At 40.9% G+C, this 18,790-nt stretch overlaps 1 protein-coding gene across 1 annotated transcript in view; it reads left to right on the top strand.

Moving 5' to 3' along the window:
- The window catches only part of GPC6 (glypican 6), a 557,279-nt gene that overhangs the window by 476,728 nt on the left and 61,761 nt on the right, over nt 1-18,790 (top strand). The window contains exon 5 of the mRNA XM_083168797.1: nt 14,007-14,137. Coding sequence (XP_083024923.1) covers nt 14,007-14,137 — 131 coding nt within the window. The remainder of the gene's footprint in view (nt 1-14,006; nt 14,138-18,790) is intronic.

Raw genomic sequence — 18,790 nt, 5'->3', positions numbered from 1 at the left:
AAACGCTTAATTAGATACATATGTAAAGGGTTTCAGAGTGTGTTTTAACTCCAATTTGCAGTGCTTTCCTTTGTGGTACAAGGCACTAATGGGTTATTGTATGTCTCAACGGTAAGTTGCCTTGAATGGTATCTCTAACGAGTGTATGTAGTATCACTTGTTGTTGCACAGTTTGTCTGTGCTTCGATATAAGTATGTGCCACTCATATTTAGAATAATGGTGAAATAGTCTATCTCCCCCTGTGTGGACCCACAGTGGGGAGACGCCAATGGTGTGGGGTATATTAAGTACTTAGTGGCATGGAGGGTATAGGTATCGGAGAAGCACTCGAGATGGAGGACCGCAGTCAAACTTGTTACCCTTATAAGGGCTGCAAGAGTAACTGCTGGAAACACAAGTCTAACCATCACAATCAGAAAATAACAAGAGAGCCACCCTGCTCGCGCACCAATTCTGGATGTAACCATGATCCTCCCTATATCCCTAAAACCCCTTTTTCTTCACATTGTTTCATTTCTTTTTCTGTACCCCATAAAAATTGTTTCTTCAATAAAAATGGATGTTAAATAAACAACTCTATATGGCATATTAATACACATAACATAATTATATAATAATTGCTAGATATTCTAATATAAAGTAATACATGCATGTCATTTTCTTTATACATTTCACTTGGATACCAGGAATATACTGTATCTTGGAATATCTATACATGGAATAGAGAGAATTTGAAATGCAATAAATGCATATTACAGTAGGTCTTGGAATCAAATTCTCTCATGAACATGCAGCTGTTCCCATTCAGCTTGGAGAGGGGATTCGTATTACCTATTATGAATAATTAATGCCAGTGACAACATCCTGGGACTAGAAGGGGATAACAAGAAAGGGTCAGGACATTGACAGGATAGACAAGTATTTTGACAACAGATGCACTTTAAATAGTTTTTCAATGATATAACAATTAAATAATGTTCTGTCTATATTAAGCTATTTTTATTTAAATATATTCAGTATATACATGTTTCTTGCTATCCTGGTAATCCATTTTTAATTAACATTATTCTTACTAAAATTGACTTGTTAATTAAAATCTACAGTAGGTACATTCTAATGCAATGCTGAGCACTAGTACTCTGTTCTTTCTTTGCTATTTTTGTCTTGCCATCTTCAAATTGACAAATGATAAGATATCGCAGAACAAAATGTTTTATGTGTTTTCTATCTGTAGTAGTGATTTGTTGCAGTAATAGTATTATTTTGTATGATATATGATTCTTTGAAATGCTTTGTCTTATATAGACTAACACCCTGTCAGAGCAAGTGGGAAAAAAAAAAAAAATACATTTTACAGCTTATTGAGTGCATACATCAGGAGAATGTGGGGAAGCTTTTTAACATGCTATATGCTTGTTGGCTGCTGTTGATTTTATACAGTATATGGTTCTTACTGTCACAAAAATTGGGAAATTTTGTATACAAAAGGTATTAGAGTGCATAGCAACGATAATCATACTTACAGTAGCTTTGCGATTGCTACAGCAGTAACCATCCCAAATCGATGATCGTGTGGCTGCAAAGAACTCACCATGATAGACACTGGGTAGCAGGTCCCCCGCTAATGACATCATCAGTGCTACAATGAGCCAAAGCGGAGCTGTTATCTGGGGGTGGAGCGGCTTGTGTATCCCTGGTCTCCACTTCACAGCCGGCAGCAGGTGGAAGTCGCAGACCACAGGCTAAGCAGGACCGGATATCATATGTGTTTCACTCATAGTACAGTGATTTCACAGCTAAACGGGTTACCAGAACTGATAAAGTTTACCCATAATATTCAGTCTGAGCATATAGAATTTCTTGATGTCTTGGTCTTTAGGGATAATGACAAACTTGAATCCACCCTATTCAGGAAGCAAACAGACTGCAATACAATATTTCGATCTACTAGTCAACATCCCACCACGCTTAAAGAAAGCCTGCCAATTTCTCAGTTCCTCCGGGTAATCCGGATTAACTTTTTGAAGGAACGAGCAGCAGTACAAATGGAGGACATGTCTAAACTCTTCTTGGAGCGGGGTTACTCACCAACCACCATTTCCCTTTGTATTGGAAAGGCCTACAAAAAATGCAACGTGGATACTGTGCCCATAACAACTAGATGACAGAACAAAGACTGGTACATGTTAGTACCTATAATCACAATTCTGACAAGGCAAAACAGGCATACCAGAGACACTGGCAGCTTGTCAAGTCTGATCCAGCGTTGGGTATGAGTCATTACCAAGCTCCCATGCATGCCTATAAACGTGGCCCCAATATAAAACAGATTTTGATGCGACCTCTTTTGTTTCCACCCCAGTCCACGAAAACCTGGTTAACACATGGGAAACTTGGATGTCTACGTTGCAGCTCATGCACCACGTGTAGATCAATGTTGGTTGGAGACTCTTTTCCGCACCCCCATAGTGGCAGAAAAATCAAAATATGTCAAAAACTGATGTGCACTATGAATTTTGTGATCTATTTCCTGACATGCCCCTGTGGTCTTTACTACACGGGTATGACGACGTGATGCTTTCGCGTGCAAATGGCCAATCACAGGCTTTCTATTCGGACAGCTCTGAATTCCGGTGAAAATGATAAACCGGTTGCCAAGCATTTTTTATAAGCTGGACACCAAGTATTGACACTACGGTGTATGATAATTGATTGAGTGCTGCCCCTACTGTGGGGCGGGAACAGAATCCTTATATTGAAAAAGTTAGAAGCCTGCTGGATTCATGTTCAAAATACCATTCAACCAAATGGTTTGAATGAGTATAACTCATTGAATATTTTTTTGCAATAGAAACTGGTAACGTTTAGCTGTGTTAGCCATTGCAGTCTTACAGGGGCAGATCCAGGAGAAAATGACAGGGGGGCACCATGATAAGAGATTGTTTGGGTGGAGGAGGGGAAGATTAAGTGGTGCCAGTGTACATGCTAAGATAGCAGCAAGAGAGAGGAGAACAGAAAGAGGGCAGGAATAAAATTAAAAAGAGGCCCTGGTTTTTAAATTACACAGGCCCACCTTGATGACAAAAGTGAAGGACATAATTGTATGCACGCCTAAGGCGCGTTCCAGGAAAGGGGGTGTGGCCACTCAAAAGGGGTGTGTCTTTGAGTGGGCGTGTCCATATACAACTTCAGTGTGTACATTCAGTGTACATTATGAAACAAAATACTAGACCCCATTTTACTTACTCCTTACACATGATGACAAATGAATTGAGCCAAAATTCACATAATGCTACATGTATTGAGCCAAAATTCACATAATGCCACATGGATTGAGCCAAAATTAACATAATGCTACATAATGTCACATGGATTGAGCCAAAAGTCATATAATGCCACATGGATTGAGACAAAATTAACATAATGCTACATGGATTGAGTCAAAATTCATATAAAGCCACATGGATTGAGCCAAAATTCATATAATGCCACACGGATTGAGACAAAATTAACATAATGCTACACAGGGACATTGCGTGCCAAAGGCGCGCATTCAAATTTTACACCATAATGCCCATTACATGTTAAGCCACACATCATATTTATACCACAAGCCAATATTAAAGATATATCACAACCTGTTGGATTCAGGAGACCGTAGAGGTTTCTTGTGGAGCAGCCGGCTGTTAATTAAGCCATAGAAGTGCCTGGACATTTCTGCAGGAGACTCTCGTTTTCCACTTGGAAAAAGAACACCTACTATTAGGACTGGTATCATTAAGAGACATTAATTTAACCACTGTCTTTTTGTATATATATATATATATATATGTATGACCTCAATCTCTGTAAGGGTGCATAAGATAAATTGCCATCGTTAAAGGCATTAACGATGGCAACTAATTTTATGCACCTTTAAATACAATTTATTGAAGACCGATGGGTGCCGCTTGTGGTCCTTTATTTCTACAGAGATTGAGGTCATACATATGCCATACATACGCCTCCTCTAGCATCCTCAAAAGTGTCTGCTGTATGGGGGTGGACATTTTGTGAGGATCTATTTTCATAGCAGCAGGAGCCAGGAGGGGAGCCGGGACAGCGGTCAGGTAAATCTGTGGGTCCCGGCCACAGCAGACGCGGCAGCGGCGTTACACTTGCACTGCATCAATGTGTATATATATATATATATATATATATATATATATATTACAAGAAGCACTCATGGTCTTCTGTAATAAAGAGACTGCACACAGTGTTTTAGCAACGTTTCAGTGTTATCTTCATTGTCATCAGGCTTACAAGTAAACTCAAAATCCTACCTTTTATAAGAGCACCATCACCCAGTATGTCAGCGGCACTTGACAACAAGTGACAACAGGGGGAGAAGCAAGGTTGGAACATGGGACCCCAAATGGAGTATTACAGGCTCAGTTTGCTTCACATGCTTCATGCATCTGATTACTAAATGGAACAGATATTGACTCACACATACACAGATATAATAGAACCAATACTGCACTTTCTCAGTTCACATTCTCCCACCTAATGTTAAGGCTCCTTCCTCTTTCTTCTGGCAGCTACTCTCTGGTTTATTGCGATGTTTGAGGGCTCAGATCCACACACACAGCAAACTTGGTAGAATAAGCTGCTCCCACAGGGCATGTGCAGCAGCTCTGCTCTGTCCCAGAAGGTGCGTACACACAGGGGCGATTTTGTGCAAAATCGCAGGAAATATGGTCGCTGAGCGACCATATTGCCCGCAATGGGAGTGTGCACCGGCGATATATCGCCGGGTGCGCGCTCCCGTTTTTGCCCCTGTGGTGATCGCTGGTCGCAGGAACATGCTCCTGCGACCAGCTGATTACCACTGCTGCGCTCCCCCCGGCAGTTTCTTTTTCATCAGCGACCATCTCTGGTCGCTGATGTAAAGTAGAAACTGAGCAATATATTGCTCAGCCATATATTGCTCAGCAATATATGGCTGAGCCATATATCTCCCCCGTGTGTACACAGCATTACATTGCAGGATGTGGTGGCAGCTCTGTTGATCATATTATATACCAGTGCTATTGTCATAATTTAAGGCACTTGCGTTTGCCTATGTAAGTGTGTTTAATGTCTTAAAAAAAGAAAATAATTTTCTATTATTATGATATATATGACATAATGGTTAGTGAGCAATGCACATTATGTACTTCTTTCCTTACTTGTATAAAGGATGGGATGGCAAAGATAAAATCTTTTGGACTTTAGCTTTAAAAACTACATTTATTTACAATAAACCTCATTATTTGTGTTTTATTGGCTCTCTGTTCCCAAGACTGTCACACACTGACTGATCCTGACATTCAGTCGCTTCAATAGTGTGCCTGCAATGACTTCTTAAGTGCCCATTAACTATAACAGAAGTGTAAGCTCTCTCAGGGTGATCTGTATATACAAAAATACACATTTATTGATTTAGTAAACATAATTTTTACTGCATATTTATTTACATTTTTATTTTGATAGGTACATTTAACATTTATGTTAGGCTTAATACATTCCAGGCATATATACAAAATGACTGTAATATATAAATGTATAACTGCAAGAAGTTTAGCATATATTCAGGGCATTGTCCCTTCATATCTTTAGTTCATTAGTTAAATATTTAAGTCCCCACATGGCATTTCTGTGAAGTGGAAAATTTCGACACTTGGGAAATATTCAGCCAGGCTCGGCAATCTTTGTCAAAATTGTTAATTGTCATCGTCTTAGTGAAATGTGCACACTAATCAGCAGCTAGGGTGAACATCTGGTGTGTTAACATAATCATTAATGAATTTATTCAATGTAACATATTGTTTGATTAGTTTTCCTACTTTACCATTTCAGTTGATCGGCGTGACTGAGTGCTTCTGACACACAACTATATTAAATTACTGCAGGACACTTAAATGCAGTGGTGATTTTTGTTGTTGTTTTTCTCTTTCTTAATACTATATGATTTGAGAGAGAGAAGGAGAGATGTCCAGATGCACTAAGCTTGAATAGTGAAAAAATTGAGAGTGATAAACCAACAGCCAATCAACCATGGCATTGAGGAGCTGATTGACTGGTGGCTTATCACTGTCCATTTTATCACTTTTCAAGCTTAGTACATCTGGCCCATTGAGAGAGATTATAGTGCTTCCTTATTTTTTTCACACCATGCGTCATACCCGTGATATCTATTATCTTCTAGAAGGTATGAAATACATAAGTAGATTCTGATTGGTTGCCAATAGCAACATCTCATCTGAAATTAACTCCCATCTTTGTAAATTTAAGGTGCCCATACACTAGTAAGATTTATCTTCAGATCTGGATGGTTGGAACAAAAACATGGTTATGGATGAGTGACAGTTTGTCAGTTTTCCAGCATTTCCAAGCAAATGGTTAACTGTCATATGTGCTCATCCATAACCATGTTTTTGTTCCAACCAGCCAGATCTGAAGATAAATCTGCATGTGTATGGCCACCTTTACCCCTAAATGTCAACCTGGGTAATATGTCTTGGTTCTGCAACCCTCCTTCTTGACCATGGTCAACCAGAGACTGACCCAGGTTTGCTGCAGTGTGAGAGATTTACTACACCTGGATTTTGTAAATGCCTGTAGGTCTTTAACCCAGGTCGACCCTATTCAAATATCAGACCTACATTCTGGCTTCTTGCCTTGGTGTGAAAGGGTCTGAAACAGGTATCAACACTTGATGAATCTGTATTAATGATCTTAAATTGGACCCAGGATTTAGTTGTGAAAGGGGTATTAGTGGTTATGCTGGGCATATACTATAAAAGTATCTAGCCAATTTAGTCAGGATAATTGCCGCAAACGACCACTAATTATCAATCAATCCTATATGCTGAAATTTTCCAGTCTGTTTGAAAGGTATACTCATTGGCTGGCTGTATTTGGCAGTATATGTACTGCCTTAGCCTGCCACCCATCATGTCCCCTGTTTACAGAGGAACATAGAAATGTCTTCTCTCCAGAGGGGAATGCAGATATTGTGGCCATACCTTCTTAAATATTTCACAGACATTGTATGTACGTACGTACGTACGTACATACGTACTAAGCTTCAAAAGTGATAAAATGGAGAGTGATAAACAGCAAGCCAATCAGCTCCTTCCTGACATTTTTTAAACACAGTCTGTGACATGACAGGTAGGAGCTGGTTGGCTGGCTGTTTGTCACTCTCAATTTTATCATTTTTGAAGCTTAGTGCATCTGGCCCAGTGTGTGTCCATGATATCTCATGGTTTCAGCTTGTCAGATAAAATGACTGTCACATAAGACAATCATTCTGGATGTTGGTAAGTAGTCTTCATCAATATAGCCAAGGGAACAAGTAAATGCTAGTGAAGGAGCTACTGTAGTCTGGGTCGCCTACAGTACCAATGGCAAAAAGTAAATATACTGGAATTGTAGGGAACATTTTTAAAGCTTCTAAAAATAAAAAGAGGTGATGCTGCTCCTAGCAACCAATCAGATTCTGTCATTTCTATATTGCCTCCTACAAAATCATAGACAGAACCTGATTGGTTGCTATGGGCAACATCATCTATTTTCATTTACAATGTATTTTGCAGTTGTGGGAGCTCTGTAATTTTATTGCATGGTTGCCTACCTGACCCTCTCCGTCAGAGAGAACATGCTCTGCTCCTGGACCTCCCTGGTAATGTGTGATTGCCATCACCTGTGGAGAGCTAGGTAATTGAAAATAAAGGTGTTTCACCACAGGTGATGGCAATCATACATTACCAGGGAAGGCCAGGAACAGAGCATGTTCTCCCTGAAGGAGAGGGTCAGGTAGGCAACCATGTTTTATTGCAGCCAGACTTCACTTAGACAGATGGCCCTGGCTAAAGGTGGCCATACATCAGAAAGATATTGTACCCAATCATACAATCTCAATTGATTGTAAGATGGATTGTATGCAGATTGTGTGCACATTGTGTGTCCAAAAACCACCAAGGACTGCCGGGGAATTGAAGGGAAATTGGACACAATCATGAGCACAATCGATCTTAAGATTGATCTTTCTGATGTATGGCCAGCATTAGTTCATTGAGTTAAATATATATGCTCCTCTCTTTCTGGAGAATATGTTGTTATTAGTCACTAATTTTCCCGTGTTTAGAAGAAAACACAGTGTATCAGTCAGTGTACAAACGTACCTTTTTCTGGCCGATTATTGAAAAATCACTTACACATTGTTATTCTATATATAAATTAGGAACATAGAGGTTGGTGAAGTGATAAAGTGTCTGTTTTTTATCACCGACCAATCAGCTCCTACCTGTCATTTTTCAAACCAAGCCTGTAACTTCACACTAAGGAGCTGATTGGCTAGTGTTAAAAAACAGAGAATTTATCACTTCACCGAGCTTAATAAATTTGCCCCATAGTGGCTAATTCAGCATCAATCGCTAAATATGGAATTCACAAATAGACTACGCATGCGTACCAAATGCATCATGTATGCACAAAGGGAACATGCATCATGTATGCGTGAGAGGAACATGCATCATGTATTCATGAGGGGAACATGCATCATGTATGCGCGATAGTGACAGAAAATGCATATGGCTCATTAACGTAGTCCCCTCGCAGTTTAACTGACAGGAAGCTGGGGTGGTAACCTGATGTTTTTTGGTAGTGTCAGAAAAATGCAGGTGTGTCAGGTTGTTTTTGAGTAGGGTCTGTGACGTCAGCAATGAACATTTCCAGCATGTCACAGTAGCAGATAAGGTAAGAATACTTTCCAGACCCCTCTCAGGATTCAGATAAGCACTTACAAGATGTGTAACAAGTGGCTATATACTGTAATTTAGTTTACCTCGTTGACAATCAACAGATCTGTCCCTAGATATATATGGCAAATGTCTAGATAAAAACAGTGATTTTTAGCACTTGCAAAAAAGCACCAAAATTAAAGTCAAAGATATTATTTACAGAGACACAAGAGTATCATGTTTCATGAGCTGTAACTGGAATGGGTCATGTTACGAGATATGCAAAATCTAATATAACCCACCACCATCACTTCCACCAACATTCACTGGGGCCCCCATGTCTCATTTGTCCTGGACATCCCCCCAAGGCCTAATCCGACCGAGGCTGCAAGGTGCCTGGAATGGCAGCCTGCAGACAGAATCTTTGCTGCAGTGTTGCCCAGAGCATCCTTAGATGCTCCAAGCAGCACCCTGCATTGTATGAAGTACCTCAGAGACTCCTGAGGACATTCTGATGCACTTGCCAGAGCCAGTTGTGCCACCCCCAGTGTGATGTCATTGCTCAGGGAACGTCATCGGGGCATGGCCAGGATTGTGACTGGCATTAGCCTCAGTGAAGCCTGTTATGGCTCTGGTTGATTTTATTTGTATTATTACCTGTATTCTGCCCTTTGGGTTTGTGTAACTATCTTTTGCTTTGGATAATTATCCCTGTGGCTCTTAACTCCTTTTTTTTCTGGATGACCCCTTTTAAACCTGGAGATGTTGCTACAGACTGAACTCTGCTCTCTTGTGAGGAGAAACCATCTTGTGAAAAATACTGCAGTTCCTCCTGATGGGGAAACCCGCTGCTTGAACTCTGTAAAACCTACATTATCCCTGAATTATTTTATGTGTGTTATATATAGAACAATAGACAATTTAGAAAGTAAAGTAATACAGATAGTAAATACCTTATTGCTGTAGCTAATCATATATAGCACAGTGTATTTTATTCTAACATTGACAGTTAAAAAATGATGCCATTTTAGGAAACTGAAGCATATTTAAATTTATGAAACGATTTTCTGCAACAATAGTCACATATCATTTCCCTCTACAACAGAGGTTGACTCTGTGATTTATAACTGTATATTTCTTTGATAATAATGTTCCCTTTGCTGCATAGCATCAATTTTTACCATCTATTCCAGATGTTCATTTGAGATTATGGGCTCATTTTACATTAACTGCAATAAAAATGAATTACTTCAGTACATCATGAAGAAATGTCTGCACTTTTTATCTTACTGATTGCATATAAGCTGATTAAATGGATATTTTGTGACCCTATTCAATATAGTAATATTTGCCCCATAGTAAAACTCATACTTTACAGTACAGATTAGAAAATTGGGTAACTGAGGCTATGTCTTTCTGCAACAACAAATAATGGAGAAGATGAATGAACTAGCGTTAAGGGCTTTTTCTGCAGTTAATGCTAGTTAACTTGGGGGGATTAAATTTGTTTACCTGTACTAACAGCGCAACTAACGTGCGGTAGGGACAGCCCGCCGAGTAACGTTCAGCGGGGCTGTAGCCTGCAATCCCCTTCCAGTGGCAAACGTAGGATTTTTAGAGGGGGGGTTTCCAAATGTTATACAAAATCTCCCACTCTGCAAAACATTGGAGTAAGTACAGGAGTCTGGGGGAGTGTATCAGCCTTGAAAATTGGTCTGTTTTTTACACTGGATTCTGTATGGAATACAGTATTAATATTTAACAGTACAGATGGTCAAAAATTATAGGCTGTTTCAAACGATAAGATAAGTGGTCAGGAAAAGTTTTAACATATCATAATAAATAAATAAATACACAAACATAATAGAACCAGTACTGCACTTTCTAAGCTCACAATCTCCCACTTCATGGTAAGGCTCCTGTCTCTTCCTTCTGGCAGCTACTCTCTGATCGATTGTGATGCTTGAGGGCTCAGATCCACACATACAGTATATGTGGTAGAAGAAGCTGGTACGCTAGGCATGTGCAACAGCTCCACTCTGTCCCTAACACTGCATGATATGGTGGCAGCTGTATATATATATATTATATACCAGTGCTATTGTTGTCATAATTTAAGGCCAAGAGGAGGAGGGGTTTCCGGGCAACCCCCCTGCGTTTGCCTATGCATCCAGTAATTATCTTCACCAACTCAGGGCTAGCATTGTCCTATCCCCACTGCAGGGACAACCCTAGCCCTGCTGCTGGCTCCAGGCTGCACACAAGATCTCACGATAAAAGCGAGATCTTGCCCATGCCCAGAGAGCCGGTCGGGGGTAAAGAAGGTTTTTTTAAAATGCGCATGCGCAGGGCTGCCTGGGGCACCGATAAGGAGAGCCGCTAACGCTGGGCATAATGGCTCTCCTTATTGGCACTGGGGGGGGGGGGGGTAATAGATTCACCCATAACGGGTGCCTGCTATTCCTCATTATGCAGGAGAAGTAGGAACCGTTGTTTTATAAATGATAGGGCCCCATTGATACATTTAAATTGAGAAAGCAGTTAAACCATTTATAACCAGACAGGAATGGGTGTAATTAATTATTCAATGGCCAAAACTGAAATGATGCCATGCATTTCATTAGTAATAACATAGCACACGATGGGTATGGCTGCACCTCCTGGACACCCAGACAGACACAGTTTTGCACACTCTGTACTCGTCAACGCACCTCAATCCCTTTTCCTTGGCACTCCAAGCTGCAGTGGAATAGACTTTTGGAGGTGGAGCTTGGGATATTCGGAGCTCCACTGAGACCCCAGATTGCTACATGAGTTCTTAAGGTGCCCATACGCTATGTGGATTCTCCAAGGGGAGTAGTCACATAGGATGCCCCTTAATCCATCCGGCAGCTTCCCAGGCAGAAGAATTGCATATGATACAATATCATATCATATGTGGTCCTTTTGCATATGATGTATTGTATGCAATCCCAGCAAGGCCTGTGGGATCTGATAAATCTACAGTCCAGGCCTTGCAATCTCTGGCTTCGATACGTTGCGCATGGGGCCGCTCATCACATCAGAATTGATGTGATTTGACACTTATCATTCAATTTATTGAACCAATCTGTCAGATTCTGATGAAAAGTGCCCAAATCACACTAATGTATGGGCACATTTACACTCTTTGTGGCACACACACACACACAGAATCCCCGACACACCTTGTTTAACATTCAGTGCTATCTAAATGAGTAGTGTGTAATGATCTCTCTGTAATCAATATAGAAAACTCCAATATATTTAAATAATTCCAGATTTGTTACTACCAGGGCTGTATTAAGCACAAGGCATCAGGGGCAGTCGCCCCGGGGCCCCCACACATCAGGGACTCCCACATCGGCACTGCTGCAGGGGGGGCTGGTGGGTGGCAGGCAGTGAGGTCGGGCGGGGCGGGCAGGGGGTCCCTGAGGCAGCTAGGCCCTGCAGTAAGTGACGGGGTCTCTGTGGTGGATGGGAAGTCAGTGGCGGGGTCCCTGCAGCAGATGGGAACTAGTAGCGCTACTAGTTCCCATCCCCTGCAGGGACCCTGTCGCTGACTGCCCATCTGCCGCAGGGACCACACCGATGACTTCACATCCACCGCAGGGACCCCGCTGCACAGATCCCTGCTTCCCAGATCCCCACTGCCCATGTTCCCCTCCATGGGAGGGGGGCGGACACCACAATTTTGTTGTCCAGGGCTCCCACAGACATTTATCCGGCCCTGGTTACTACTAGCACAAGTAATTAGTATAGATTAGGCAGATGCGATATCGCATGCGATGCATGCAATTGCATGTGATGCGATGCGATCGCATATGATTTCATCTGATTTTGTACCTGTTCATAACCCCACTATCCACTATGCATGGAGTTGATTTTATATAGCCCGAAGAGTGGCGAGCCCCACGAGGGGATGCATATTACTTTACATGTATTCCGCGGCCCCTTGCGGGGCTCGCTGCGCTTGCCACGGAATACATGTAAAGTAATCGGCGTCCGCTCGCCACGCTTCGGGCTCGGTAGCTCGCTGCGCTCACCACACTATATAGAATCAACTCCATGCATAGTGGATAGTGGGGTTATGAACAGGTACAAAATTGGATAAAATCACATGCAATCGCATGCGATCACATCGCATGCAATTGCATGCAATCGCATGTGATATATCTGCCGACGTCAAACTAAACAAGTACCGAAAAAGTAATGCAAACTAGATAAATGCTTTGAAAGTTGAAAAAGTATATGCATAAAACCTAGGAGCTGTATGTAGTATGCACTGTACAATGAAGAGCTACTGTACCGCTCTCTCCACCTACTGAGTGGATGGGCCATTTGCAGTCTGCATCCTGAATGACTGCAGGGTATCTAGACTATTGGTGGACATATATTAATATCAATAGCTCGACCACTATTGGTTGACACGCACAAGGTCGACATGAACAATAGGTCGAATTATGCAAGGTAATGGTCAAAACATGAAAAGGTTGATTTTTTAAAGTTTAACCTACTTTACCATCCATGTGGATGCATCCACGTCCACCAGGCCCGAAGCACAGCAAGCAAAGTTTGCCATGAGAGGTGAAAAACTCATGTTGACCTTTTCATGTGTCAACCTTTTTCCATGTTGACCTTAGGCATGTCAACCTTTTGGAGTCAACCTAGACACTATTGACCTAATGTCAAACCTATGTTCCACACCCAGCTACAGTATACCTACCGCACCGTTTACTAAGAAAATATTTGTTCTATGTTAATTAGCAGAAAAACGATTTTTTGAAAGTCATTTGCATTTTCAAAGAAAACCCATGTGGGTGTGGCCTATTCATTTGCATCCTGATATTTGTTTGGTACAGTATGTAGTTGTGCGATGGAAAAAAAAATAGGGAAATATACAGTATGTGGATATTCCCAATTATTTTATTGCCTCTAACTTATTTTCTAATGGAAATGGCAAGGGATATTAAAAAATGATAGGTACATATTTTTAGCTATTCACCGTTTTAATCACAAAATCAATCTCCTTTCATTGCGCCTGTCTTTGGATAGTGTCAGGTGTATTTACAATATTGTGTACACATCTATTTGTTGTCAAGAAGAGATTAATTCATGACTCAGAAAATAAGCTCTGTGCGTAATGTGACCTTTTGATGCAAGCTTTTGGTGCTGCTGACCTTTCTTTAACTGGTTGTGATTGTTTTTTACTTTGACAGATGCTATGCTTCTAGTGGCTGACAGATTGGAGGGCCCATTCAATATTAAGTCAGTTATGGATCCTATCGATATGAAGATTTCTGAAGCCATCATGAACCTGCAGGAAAACAGTGGGCAGGTGTCAGGGAAGGTAACCAGCATCACGTATATTAATTAATGTAATAAATCAGGGCCCATTGTGACAGAGTGGATGATAAATTTACCTGGAGCGTTTGACAGAAGATACATTTTACAAAATAGTTTTATTTTAATTTATGAGTTTATGTCTCTGCCAAGATTTAAGTAAGAATAAATACTATTATGAAACAATGATAACTTAGTGGAAATGAAATAACAAGCTAGGAATAAATAATTTAGTCTTTTCAGTTGTCTCAATTTTGGAAAAATGATTTTTAATCTTTAATAATTGATCCATTCTAGTAACAAAAAATGTATCTGCTGTCTACGGTCTACATCCACAAACTCATTGCACACACATTATTGACTTGTACAGTAATTGTTCCACCATTTAAATTTCTCAAAACATATTTTAGTGAAGTATTATGATGCTAGCACTGACATACATCTGTCCTGCTATGTTCGCTGCCCGACGTGGTCATTGTCCCAGCAGTCAGGATGCCTGCATTCATTATACCGATGCCAGCATCATGACTGTTGTCAGAAGACCGGGGCCGGCACATTGAAGTGGTCAGGATGATGATGCCAGAATACAAAGAGCATGGCATCCCGACTGGTGAGTATGCGGGGCGTGCTATCACGTGGCCAGGGAAAAGGTTTAGGTACTGGTGGGGAGACTTATGTTTTGGCCTACCGGGAGGGGAAGGTTAGGGTTAGGCTGAGGGTAGTGAGGATTAGGCATCTAGAAGGGGAGGGATTAGGGTTAGGCTGTGAGGCGGGGGGTTAGGTTTAGGCACCCTGGTATAGGGATTAGACACTAGTGGGGAGGGTTAATATAGGCTGCAGGGAGGGAGTGTAGATGGGTGTGATAATCTCAACAGGCGCCAGAGAATAGGTTAAAAAGTAAATTCGAATTTATTTATACAAAACAATTAATTTGTTGATAAAAGATACTTCTAAAACAATGTTTTAAAAGAACAAGATGAATCCTTACCCCTAAGGGTATTTGGAAATAGCAAGGGATGGTAAATGGCAGGGATGCAGTCCGGAAATGAGCACCCTGCAATGGCCCCAAATAGCTTAGCATTTGGTAGGTTCACCCAAGGTCAAGTCCAGTCAGTCACCAACGTGTTTCGAGCCTCAGGTGCTCTTCTTCTAGGGCAATGTGACTGAAATCTCCCTGTTGCAGATTCTTATACTTGAAAATGGCGGCAAAGTATCTGTGACCGGAAGTGCGTGCCGCAACCGGAAGTGCGCGGCCGCGACTTCAGGTTTTGCTTAACTCCTTTTAATGACAATATTAAGTAAAAGTGATGTCCCCCGCAGCTTGCTATTATAGATATCAAGTCCCCCTTTAGGCTGGGTGTGCTGTATTGAGTAGTATGGTAGAAATACCGCTGGCGGAAGTGCCGCAATTTCCGGGTCCCGGCGTTTTAGCGCTAACTTCCGGTTCCGGTCCTGGTTGGCGCTAGAAGCTGTAGTGTTTGGCGGAAGTGAATCTTGTATTGCCACTTCCGGTCCTGGCTGGCAATGTGTACTAGGCTTGTTGTCGGAAGTATGTATTATATTTCTCAATCCTAATTCCAGATAGTTTCATACACACATACACCTGTTGCTCCAGAGTGCAGTTCACCTGACTGCCAGCTCAGTTGCCCCTGTAAGCCTGCAGGCAGCCCCCCTCGGACACCTTGCTGGTTGTTTTCTTCCGTCGCTGCCTTTCACATGCCTCCTCAGACTTGCTCAGCGTCCCAGACCTGTTTTTTATCTTCGCTAAATGCAATTGACTTTTTAACCTGTTCTCTGGTGCCTGTTGAAATTATCACACCCATCTACTCTTCATATACATCCAAGGTCTGAGGGAGACCTTAAAGTGATAACGAAAAGGCAGCCTAAGAAGGAGCTCAGGATATTTGATACTCAAATCCATCTTTCCTAGACCTGCAGGGAGAGAGTGTTAGGGCTAGTCTGCTGCATGGGCCGGTTAGGGGGAAAGGGTTAATGTGCCCCTGTCCATATTCTCCAAATCAGGATGCCAGAGGTCAGTCTTCCGACCCCTGGCATCCCTTCTGCTGGGATATTTTTTGTCTCCATACTGCCTGTCTCCTGAAAAATTTCCTATAAATGTGCAGAAAGCCAGGTTCCATAGCATGCATGGCTAGGAAGATAACTAGATGTAACACTAGCTATTAAGCAGAACGGCACAAAACTATGCTCTTGGTCTGCTCCATCATGACACCAATTAGGGTATAAGTTATTCATACTAGAAAAAGGCTGGCATGTGATCGTTTTCATTTATCTGCTTAACCAAAGCAAATCATGCACACTCATTTCTAGATATGCTTAAATCATTTTAAATAATGTCAACTTTGGAGTAAATGTAGGCATCACATTTTTTTACGAATGATTGTGATTTTGTTAAATTTTGGTTGGATTAAGTTTAAAGTTAACACACGGTTTCTCCGTTCATAGTTTGCATCTGCAGCTTGAAAGTGTTAAACTATAAAGTGGAACCTGTTGAAGCTTAGTTGTCTACATTTTAAAGTTTAATAGCCTATGAAACCATAAAAATATTATTGAATAATTTATGCTCAAACATGTTCAAACCAACTTAAACCTGTTCCACTCCCATTTTTCAGCACTAATTATAATACTGTATAATGGGATGGGGAGGAGTGTAACTGAAGGACAAAACAACAACGGAGAAAACCAAAGTCTGCTTTGAGTGTGTTAAATTCATTCACACAACATACTACTCCTGGCTACTTAATCTGGCAATTCAACCATAACATCAGCATTTTACATCTGCAAACAACTTTTACTATCAGTTAAAGCTTGTACTTGCACTGTCAGTTTTGAAAATGACCAGCTGTACCTCTAATGACCTCACCTCTCCTGCTCTTTCATTGATAGTAGGTGTCCTCTTTCTCTATATATCCTCTCTGGGTGAGCTTATGTGCTCACTCGACTTCCGCTATCACATCTATGCTGATAACACTGAAATCTACCTCTCCTCTCCTGATCTCTCTCCCTCTATCCTCACTCATATCTCCAACTGTCTCTCTGCTGTCTACTCTTGGATGACTCAGCGCTTCTTTAGACTTAAAATATCAAAGACTAAGCTGACCTCTTCCCACCCTCCAGCATAAAACCTGACCATCTCTCATCCTAACCTACTGTTTATGCCCACTTCTTCCCCTTCTGTGTCACCCCTGTCTGTCTAACCCTCCCCTTTTAGAATGTAAGCTCTCACGAGCAGGGCCCTCTCTCCTCATGTGCCTTTCTTAGAATATATAAACCACTGCCACCCTGATGATTGCTTCAGTGTCCTGTCCCCTGATGCAACTATCCATATTAACCATGTACTTGTCCTAAACTGTCTTGTAATGTAATTTGTTATGTGTTTTTGATTATAACTATGCTCTGTAAAGCGCTGCGGAATCTGTGTGCGCTATATAAGAAACTGTTAATAAATAAATAAATAAATAATTGCATGTAAGGGGCACTTGGAGAGCTCTGATGGCATAAAAGGGGCATATACTGTAGTAAAGGGGAGTGTGATTGTATATTAGCGGTACGTGGAGTGGTCTGAAATTACAATTATTCTGTCAAAGTGATAGTGAAAGGTTGTCTACAAGTGCACTAGGGTATAGGGCTGGAAACTGAATGTACGGTGGTTTACTTATACAGAAGACAGAATAAAAATGAGTTACAGTAGTTGTATCAGTTTTATAAAGATCTTGGGTGGAGCACGGCACAGAGAACTGTCTCTCTAGGGTCCCTTTTGCTCTAGGACCCACAAAGTCCTGAGTGGAGGTATAATTTTGGATAGTGAATGTATAATTTGCAGGGGCATAACTTTATGAGTAATGTTGGACATTGTACTTGTACACTGACGTGTTGGTGTTTTGACTGTTTGCAGATGCTTCCCTCGGATTTGGATCGTTGCTATTTTGAATGTCGGGAAATCATACCGAACCCCCTGTATAAACATCATCTGTGTTGCTGGTACATTAACAGACACAGCATTCACAGATAGCAAGACTGTACACAGCTGCCCCCTCGCTTTATATATTTAAAAGCTTAAAGGACAATATTTATCATTAAGTATTTGTGTGGGGGAAAAAATTCAACATATAATTTTTTGTTTTTTAAATGATGTATTTATGTATTTACTTTTTTACATAATGAAGTCAGCATGCATGGGATTCTGGGAAATGTAACCTACAGTATGCTTTTTGAGTCAGCTAATAGTAGGCAAATTGTACAGTCCTGAAGAAAATCAAACAAAGACTATTTAGAGGCACTTGGAGATAATGGAATCATGTATCCAAAAATTTTACTAATTTAGTACATATGGAAGGAATCTGAAATAATAATATATATTATTAATACTTATGGTTGCCTCTTTCCTCTCACTGGAATGTAATGCTCTTGAGGTTTATTATATAAGCTACATAGAAAGCCCTTGGTGTTTGTTTTCTTATTATTCTAACTTGAAGAAGATGGTCGAAGTTTTTTTATTGATTAGCTTACTGGCTCATATATTTCACATTCTAAGTATCATATTTGTACCTTCACTTAGGAGAAATATCATTACATTCTGTGGTCTTTTACTTGTTCAATTTGCTCCATATTAGAAAGACTCTGACACGACAATAAACTTCTA

This window comes from Crinia signifera, chromosome 2, assembly GCF_055691185.1.
Source record: "Crinia signifera chromosome 2, ASM5569118v1, whole genome shotgun sequence".
Lineage (NCBI taxonomy): Eukaryota > Metazoa > Chordata > Amphibia > Anura > Myobatrachidae > Crinia > Crinia signifera.
Note: the sequence above shows the minus strand (reverse complement) of the source record. Positions and strands in the feature narration are given on the sequence as shown.